General features: G+C 41.6%; 1 protein-coding gene across 1 annotated transcript in view; it reads right to left on the bottom strand.

The window, feature by feature from the left end:
* The window catches only part of Prpf6 (pre-mRNA processing factor 6), a 55,287-nt gene that overhangs the window by 18,780 nt on the left and 27,791 nt on the right, over positions 1-8,716 (bottom strand). Inside the window, exons 7-10 of the mRNA XM_028774094.1 lie at positions 4,421-4,515; positions 3,845-4,001; positions 2,781-2,943; positions 741-859 (exon numbers count right to left, since the gene is read on the bottom strand). Of these exons, the coding sequence (XP_028629927.1) occupies positions 741-859; positions 2,781-2,943; positions 3,845-4,001; positions 4,421-4,515 (534 nt within the window). The remainder of the gene's footprint in view (positions 1-740; positions 860-2,780; positions 2,944-3,844; positions 4,002-4,420; positions 4,516-8,716) is intronic.

Genomic DNA, 8,716 nt, shown 5'->3' with positions numbered 1-8,716 from the left:
AGAGAGAGAGAGAGAGAGAGAGAGAGAGAGAGAGAGAGAGAGAGAGAAAAATATGTTGAATGCTGGCGGCACCAAGTAGTGACTTCTAGTAGTGTCTTCCAGTCTCAATGGCCCACAGCACTTCTGCAAAGTGCTTTCTAAAAGCTTAAATAGAGCCTGTATCATTCATAGGAGCCCTTTTCACTACATCAAATGTGTAGGTATACTTCCGACACTGGTTAACACAAAAGGTTGATGGGACTCTTTAAATGTGCAGTGTGCCAGACTTGACAGTAGGTGCTAGGCCAAAGGTGAGCAAGATGGGTTCACAGATTGTATGATGTTGTATGATGAAACTTAGCCTCTGGAATTTTCATGCCTCAAAGCTACTGACTGTAACATTCCACCCCTAAAGTGTGCAAACTCTTTATTTTAGTGTGAGTATGAATGTGTGTGTGCCAGAGTACAGTATTAACACAGTTTTCTATAGCTATCAGGGATGAGCAAAGAAAACTCATTTTAGTCCATCTACCACATGCACTGTGCACCATTCACTTGTACTTTGTACTTTTACCTATACCATGACAACTGAAGCCACCTGCTACTTTACTTGGCAGCTACTGTAGAATGCAATTTTAGGCTTCACATTGTCCTTTACTGACAGGAATTATAGTTTAAATAAGCAGCATACATATACAATCTCAGGCACTGGACTTAGGCCTTCTACAGTGGGGTGGTGGGCCTGAGCCTGGCAGACTCACCTCTACACTGGTGGGACAGCACTCTACCGCTCGGCTCAGCATGATTCTAGCATCTTCAGGCTCTTCAAGCTCAACAGCTGCTTTCCACAATCGAACAGAGTTTGGAACATGCTCAAGGGCTGGAAAAGGTCAAATAATGAGAGTGCCAGGAATGTTCTGCCAGTTGGATAAGAAATGTGCCCCTCCCTACCCGCAGCCCCTGATAATCAAGGGCTATAGACATGCCCATTTTGTGGGTCCTTTGATGTTGGGGTAAACATAAAGCCTGACAGAAAGCATTTTGATGTAGGAAAAAGAAAAGAACAGTCAAAATCACTAAAGTTTTATCAGTAGGAACTGTAACATAAATACAAAGTGAGTTTCAGGACACTCAAGACTACACAGAGAAACTTTGTGTAGAAAAGCAAAACAAGACATCAAGCTATATACCTAAAATTCACATATGATTTACTAAAAATATATTTCAAATGGTCAGTGTCAAAAAACCTTCATGATTATATTTTCCCTTAAGAATACATAAAACTAGCCGGGCGGTGGTAGCGCACGCCTTTAATCCCAGCACTCGGGAGGCAGAGGCAGGCGGATTTCTGAGTTCGAGGCCAGCCTGGTCTACAGAGTGAGTTCCAGGACAGCCCGGGCTATACAGAGAAACCCTGTCTCGAAAAACCAAAAAAAAAAAAAAAAAAAAAAAAAAAAAAACATAAAACTTTATGCTGGGTGGTGGTGACTCATGCCTTTAATCTCAGCATTCTGGAGGCAGAGGCAGGCGGATCTCTGTAAGTTAGAGGCCAGCCTGGTCTACAGAGCAAGTTCCAGAACAGCCAAGGCTACACAGAGAAATACTGTCTCAAAAAAAAAAGGGGGGGGGTAAATACCTAAAACTTTAAAAAGAAGTCATAATAAGCAAACTCTGAAAAGACTCCTATAGAACAGTGATGAGATCCTCTGTAGTATACCACAATCTATGTATGTCTGGCTAATACTTGTGTTATCCTTAGGTAACTGGGACAGTGACTCACTGGCCAGTAGCATGGATACTCCACAGAGGCAGAGTCCAGATTCTTGTAAGGTTGGCAGAAGTTTCAGCAAACAGAATACCATGTGACTTAAACTTCTGAATGACTGATTCCTACAGCCTGCAAGTTTCTGGATGTGTGAGCTTACTCCCCATTTACACACATACAGGATCTCATATACCCTTAAGCTTGATATATCATCAAGGATGTCTCTTTGTAGTGAATTCCTGATCTTCCCGCCTCTACCTTTCACAGGCTGGGATAAGTCCCCATACCCTGATTATTTCTACAATTTTCTATTAGTTTTCATGTTGTGGTTGAATGTAGATGACTTAAACTCAAGGGAAACTGTGGGTCAAAGATATTACTGTAAAAAAAAAAAAACTGCAATGTAAGGGAGGGGAGAGAGAGAGAGAGAGAATGAGAATGAGACTATAGTCAAAAGAAGCAAAAGCACGAACTGATGATCCAGACCTTAAAAGGTCTAGATCACTGGATCACTAACCTAGGTAGAGAGGTAACCCTTGTTAACAACACGAGGGAAAAAAAAATCCTAATTCCAGTATGGCACATAGTTAGCATTTGTTCTGTGCTTGCACATGGTAATAGTGGTGTTTCTGTACTACTTCTTCCTCTACCTTTGTACACTTCAAAATTCCATTTCCAGAGCACAAGCTATCCTTGAGGGACTATACTTACCGAGTCACAAACCTGTCCCTGTACAGTGAATAAGGAAAACTAGGATGACAGTGACTGTTGCACTCACGCACTATAGAAAGGTAAAAACGTGCCCTCCAATCAGTGTGGGAACACTCCTACTAGAGACCCTTTTTTACACAAAGTCCAAGGGCAAAGGCAACCAGCCCAGGAAATAGCACTAGCAGCATTACCAGCTTCTTAACTACTCTCACAAAAAGTCTGAACAAAGGAAGAGTGAAATTGCTCTCCAAGAGAATGAAACATCAGAAAGCAAGAAGAATACCTCCAAGGGACAGTCTGAGGGGTACCTCCCAGAGAGGCTTACCTTTCCGAAGAACACGCTTCTTTGCTCGAATGTCTGTTTCTAGTTCTGCTGCTCTAATGTAAATCCTAACAGACTGCGGGAGATGACGGACAGCTTGTGCCACCACAGCCTTGGCTGTGTCCCCAGGCTGTAACCTAGCTGCTTCTAGCCAGACATCTTCACTCTGGGGGAAAACACAGCAATAAGAACATGGGCAGATATGTCTGCCTGGGAAGTTCTGACTATGCCTAAAGTTCAAAGAATTCCACAGACAGTTTCTTTCATTATCAGAAACACCTAGTCTTCACAGAAAAGCACATGACATTCAATTGGTTTTATAGCACTTTTTAATCTCGTCTTAATCATCCCACCTTCCAAAACACAAGTGCTAGAATATTCTAAGAGCTCTCTCTAACCTGTGTTTTGTTTTTTGGTTTTTTTTCCTGATTTACTTTTTTTTTAAAAAAAAGATTTATTTATTTTATATATATGAGTGCTCTATGTATATCTGCAGGCTAGAAGAGGGCATCGGATCCCATTACAGATGGCTGTGAGCCACCATGTGGTTGCTGGGAATTGAACTCAGGACCTCTGAAAGAGCAGTCAGTGCTCTTAACCCCTGAGCCATCTTGCCAGCCCCTTTCTGATTTACTTATTCTTGTTTTATGTACACAGGTGTTTTGCTTGGATGCATATCCAGAAGAGGACATCAGATCCCCCTGGAACTAGATTATAGGCAGTTGTAAGCTGCCATATGGCATCTAGAAATCAAATCTAGGTTCTCTAGAAGAGCAGCCAGTGCTCTCAACTGCTGAGCCGCCTGTCCTGAGTCAACTTCTAGGTTTTCTATATTATATGGCCTGATACGCTGCCAGGCTTATCACTTTTAGTAATGCTAATCCTGCCAGTACAATGGTAGGTCAGTTTCTGCTCCACACAAGAGCAATCAAGAAACTCCTTTCCCTCTGTTTATAACCTTACTCTGGCTTTATTTTTCCAGTATGGGTACCATGCCTGGAAGAACACAGAGGGTTTCCTGGGAGCATAAATCATGCAGATGTCAAGAGAATATGCTATAGCTTCACCTTGGGGCACATCTCTGTCCCTTTCATAATAAGGTTTCGAGCCACTTGTAACTTTCCAGTGACTTCCTCCAGGCGAGCTGACGCAATCCAAGCTGGTGGATGATGAGGGTTTGTTTCTCGAACAGATTTGAGAAGTAGTCGTGCTTTCTTGATGTCACTGTAAAGATTAGAAGCCACAAAACATCAGGCCACACTTTCAGAGGTTTGACAAAAGCGTGGGAGAGGGCACCCCCTTCAGACACAGGCATAAATTGCTAAGGAAAATATGCTGAAGACATAAAATCCAAAAGAGCTCTACTCTGTAGGGGCACTGAGCAAACAAACTGAGGCCTGAATATCCAGACAGGAAACATGAGACAGTTAACAAGCTGCTTTTTTAGCTCACCACAGGCACTGACCTTATTATTTGCAAAATATTTAATATACACAATAAAGAAAACAAATACACTTCTGCATTTCTCAGAACATCCATGTCATATTTTGACTGTATAGTTTTTCTTTTTTAAAAAACTCCACAAAAACATAGTAAGCAATCAGAGTTCCCATTTCAACCCATCAATTCTGCAGCATACTCACTTTATGTCCCCGCCATGGGTTGGGATCATAGAATTTAGATCTGTCAGATAGCCTTTGGGGTCCACAACAGTCTGCCCACTCACTGAGTCAGATACCTGTGAGATAGGTTATTGTGAGAATCAGCTAGCCATGACCAGCAATGTTTAAAACAATGAATTACCAACAACCCTGAAGACCCTCCCAACAAATCTCACCTACAGTAAGTAGTTAGGAAGAAAACAACCTTATTGTAACTCAAACAACAGTTAGTGATTTAAAAAATGTCTTCTATATGAAAAGTGTAGAAATCTTCTACAAGGATTAATAGTGGGAGATTAATCTCAGCATCACTGAAAGTGATAAACCAGGTAGCTTATCAGGCCATGTAATACAGAAAACCTAGAGGCTGAAGCTGGAGAGACAGCCCAGCAGTTCAGAACACTTTAGAATGGCTCCCATAGGCTCATATGCAAATACTTGGTCCCCAGTAGGTTAAACAATTTGGAATGGCTTAGGGGGTGTGGCCTTGTTAGAGGGGATGTGTCACTGAAGGTGGGCTTTGAGGGTTCAAAAGACTTGGCCACTCTAGTGTGTGTCTCTCTTCTAAGAAATGAAATGAGAAGAGAAAATAAAAGAAACCAAGACACTAAGACACAGATATTGATTCTAGTCCAGAATCTCATAAGTAAAAGATTGGTAATTTCAACTTTTTTTTTTTTTTTTAAATTTCAATACAGCACAGCATTTCATTGTCCCGGAACTCATTCTGTAGCCAAGGCTAGCCTTGAACTCAAGAGATCTACCTCTCTCTGCCTCCTCGGGTGCTGAAATTAAAAGCTTATTCTACTATTCTAATTGTGAGTTTTTAAATTGCCATGTCTGATAGCACAGGCCAGTAATCCCAGCTACTGGGAAGGCTAAGGAAGGAATAACCAAAGTTTAAGGCCTACCTGGCTACAGAATGACTTCAAGAGCAGCCTAGACAATTTACTGAGTATTAGTTCCAAAATTAAAAACTAAAAAAAAAAGCTGGGCATGATGATGCATGGCTTTAATCCTAGCACTCTGGAGGCAGAAGCAAGTGGATCTCTGTTAATTCAAGGCCAGCTTGGTCTACAAAGTGAGTTCCAGGACAACCAGGGCTGTTACACAGAGTAACTCTGTCTAAAACAAAAATAAACAAACAAAAAAAACCTAAAAACCACCAGCTTGGACACACATCTTTAATACCAGCACTCAAGAGGCAGAGGCTCTGGTCTATACATCAAGTAATGTCAGCCAAGCAGTGAGACTCTGACTCAAAACAAACAAAAAACTATGCATGGTCATGTGTACATGTAACTGTAGCATTTGGAGGAATCTTGGGAATTCACCAGCCAGCTAGTCTAGCCAAGACAGAGCTCTCAGGCATTAGGTGACAGAGCAGGACACCTAACGGCCTCCCTCAGGCTATGTTTTCCCACTCTAGCTCCACAGGTATAAAATACAGGTAGCCCTCCCCTGAGCACCCCCACTTCCACTGTCTTAGTTTGGGTTTTATTAATGTGAAGAGACATCATGACCACAGAAACTCTTATAAAGGAAAACATTTATTTGCAGCTGGCTTATAGTTTCATAGGTTTAGTCCATTATCTTAATGGCAGGGAGCAAGGCAGCATGCAAGCAGGCATGGTGCTAGAGAATGAGCTGAGAGGTTTACATCCTGATCCAAAGGCAGAAGAAGGAGACTGCATCACACTAGCCAGACTTGAGCTTCAGACATCAAAGCCTAGCCCCACAGTGACACACTTCCTTCAGCAAGGCCACACCTACTCCAACAAGGCCACACTACCTAACAGTGCCATTCCCTATGTGCCATTCCTGTTTAAACCAACACCCCCCCCCCAACAAAACAAAGGTCTGGTAGTTCAGAAGTAGAATATTTGCCCAATTAGCATATGGACAGCCCTGTGTCTCATCTCTAGCACTGAAAAAAATAAAAACAAACAAAAAAGTAACAACAAGCAACAATACAAGTACAAATAAGTATAATAATTTGATTTTTAAAATGTACAGGGTTAGGAACTAGTTTGACAGGAAAATGTTTGCCCAGTATGTATAAGACATGGATTTAATCCTCAGAACCATAGAAAAAGGGCAAGGAAGACAAGGTGGCTTATGCCTATAATATATCAGCACTTACAAGACAAAGGCAAGAGAACTATGAGTTCAAGACTACTCGCATTTCACAGTAAGTCCAAAGTCAGTCTGGGCTAACAGTGAGACCTATCTCAAAAACCTCAAAGAGGGATGCAAGGGCAGGAACAAATGTAGATCAAACAGTAGAGTGCTTGCCTATCACAAAGATCCCTGGGTTTGATCTCTAGCATCATATAAAGCAAGTTATAATCTCAGTACTAGGGAGATGGAGACAGGAAAATCCAAAGTTCAGGGTCATACTGAACTACATATTGAATTCAAATTTACCCTGGACGACATGAAACCCTGTTTCAAAAGAACAAAAACACCAGGGAGGTTAGAGAGAAGGCTCAGTGGTTAAGAACACTTGTTACTCTTGCAGAGGACCAGGGTTTGGTTCCCAAAATCCACATAGTTGCTCATAAGTATCTGCAACTCTAGTTCCAGGGAATCCAATGCCCTCTTGTGAATTGAACAGCACAAAGCACATACATGTTGAACAAACATGTATGCAAACATGCAAGCAAAACCACTCATAAACATAAAATGGAATATAAAAAAATAAAAAGGACAAAAACTAAGCAAACAAGGGCAAACATCTTGAATATCTCTCTAAATAGTAACTGCATAAAAGGATGGTCAACATTACGAATCATTGGGAATACGCAAATAAAATTACAATTTCACACCCATTAGAATGGTTATTTTGGGAATGAGGAAAGATGGTTTAATTGGTAAAGTATTTGCCACCAAAGCATGAGAACCTGAGCAGGTGCCTCTGAGAGCTCGGTATGGCTGTACCTGCTTGTAACTACAGTGCTAGGTGGATGGCAACAGGAAGACCTGAGACTTGCAGGCCAGTCAGTCTAGTGAAACTGGATAGCTTTAGCTTCAGAGAGACATTGTTTCAAAAAAGAAGTGAGGTGAGGCTGGAAAATGGCTCAGCATGTAAGAGAACAAAGGATATAGATTCAGTTGCAAAGGATATAGATTCAGTTCCCAACACTTACATGGCGGCTCACAACTGCAAGCTGTAATTAAGATCTTATGCCTTCTTCTAGCCTTCATGAGCAACACATGTATGTGGTGCATAGATATACATGCAGGCAAGATATACATAAATATGCATTAAACAAAAATATTTTTTTTTTCGAGACAGGGTTTCTTTGTGTAGCCCTGGCTGTCCTGGAACTCACTCTGTAGACCAGGCTGGCCTCGAACTCAGAAATCCGCCTGCCTCTGCCTCCCAAGTGCTGGGATTAAAGGCATGCGCCACCACCGCCTGGCACAAAAATAAATCTTAAAAAAAAAAAAAAAAAAAAAAGCCTGGCTTACTTATGGTAGGAAAGGCGCTCCAACTATCTGCAACAGTCCACAAAATTCAGAGAAAGTGATTAAGACTTGCTTAGGGCTGGGAGGTGTGAGAACGTTCCTCACCCACTGCAAGGGGCAAAAATCATGCTTTTAAAAATGTTTTTTTTTGGGGGGGGTGGCTGGTGAGATGGCTGAGTGGTTAGTTAAGAGAACTGACGCTCTTCCAGAGGTCATAAGTTCAAATCCCATCAACCACATGGTGGCTCACAACCATCTGTAATGGGATCTGATGCTCTCTTCTGGTGTGTCTGGAAACAGCTACAGTGTACTCATATATATAAAATAAATAAAATCTTAAAAATAAAAGTTTTTAAAAGACAAGACCTCATACTATAACCCAGGCTGGATTCAGGCTCAAGGTGATGCTTGTACTAAGTACTTTCAAGTACTAAGCTTCCTATGTAGTGAAATTACAGGTGTACCACCATACTATCTAACACTCTTAAGAAAAGACAGGCTAACAAGCACAATGCACAGAAAAAGGGGAAAGGGAGAAGAATAATTATTTTTCTAATGACTGGGCATGAGAGTGCATGCCTAGAATCCTAGCACTTGGGATCGTGGTAGAAGAATCAGATCATCCTTGGCTACATAGCTAGTGTGAAGCCAGCTAGGCTACACAAGAGTGTCTTCCTTTCCTCCAAAAAGCCAGATACCTGTAATTCCTGCACTTGGCAGTCAGAAGCAAGGAAATTATTACAAGTTCAAAACTAGCCTGGTCTACGTAAGTTTCAGGCCAGCCAATTACATGCCAAGTCCTGTCTC

This window comes from Grammomys surdaster, unplaced genomic scaffold (genome assembly GCF_004785775.1).
Source record: "Grammomys surdaster isolate TR1022 unplaced genomic scaffold, NIH_TR_1.0 238, whole genome shotgun sequence".
NCBI lineage: Eukaryota > Metazoa > Chordata > Mammalia > Rodentia > Muridae > Grammomys > Grammomys surdaster.
Note: the sequence above shows the minus strand (reverse complement) of the source record. Positions and strands in the feature narration are given on the sequence as shown.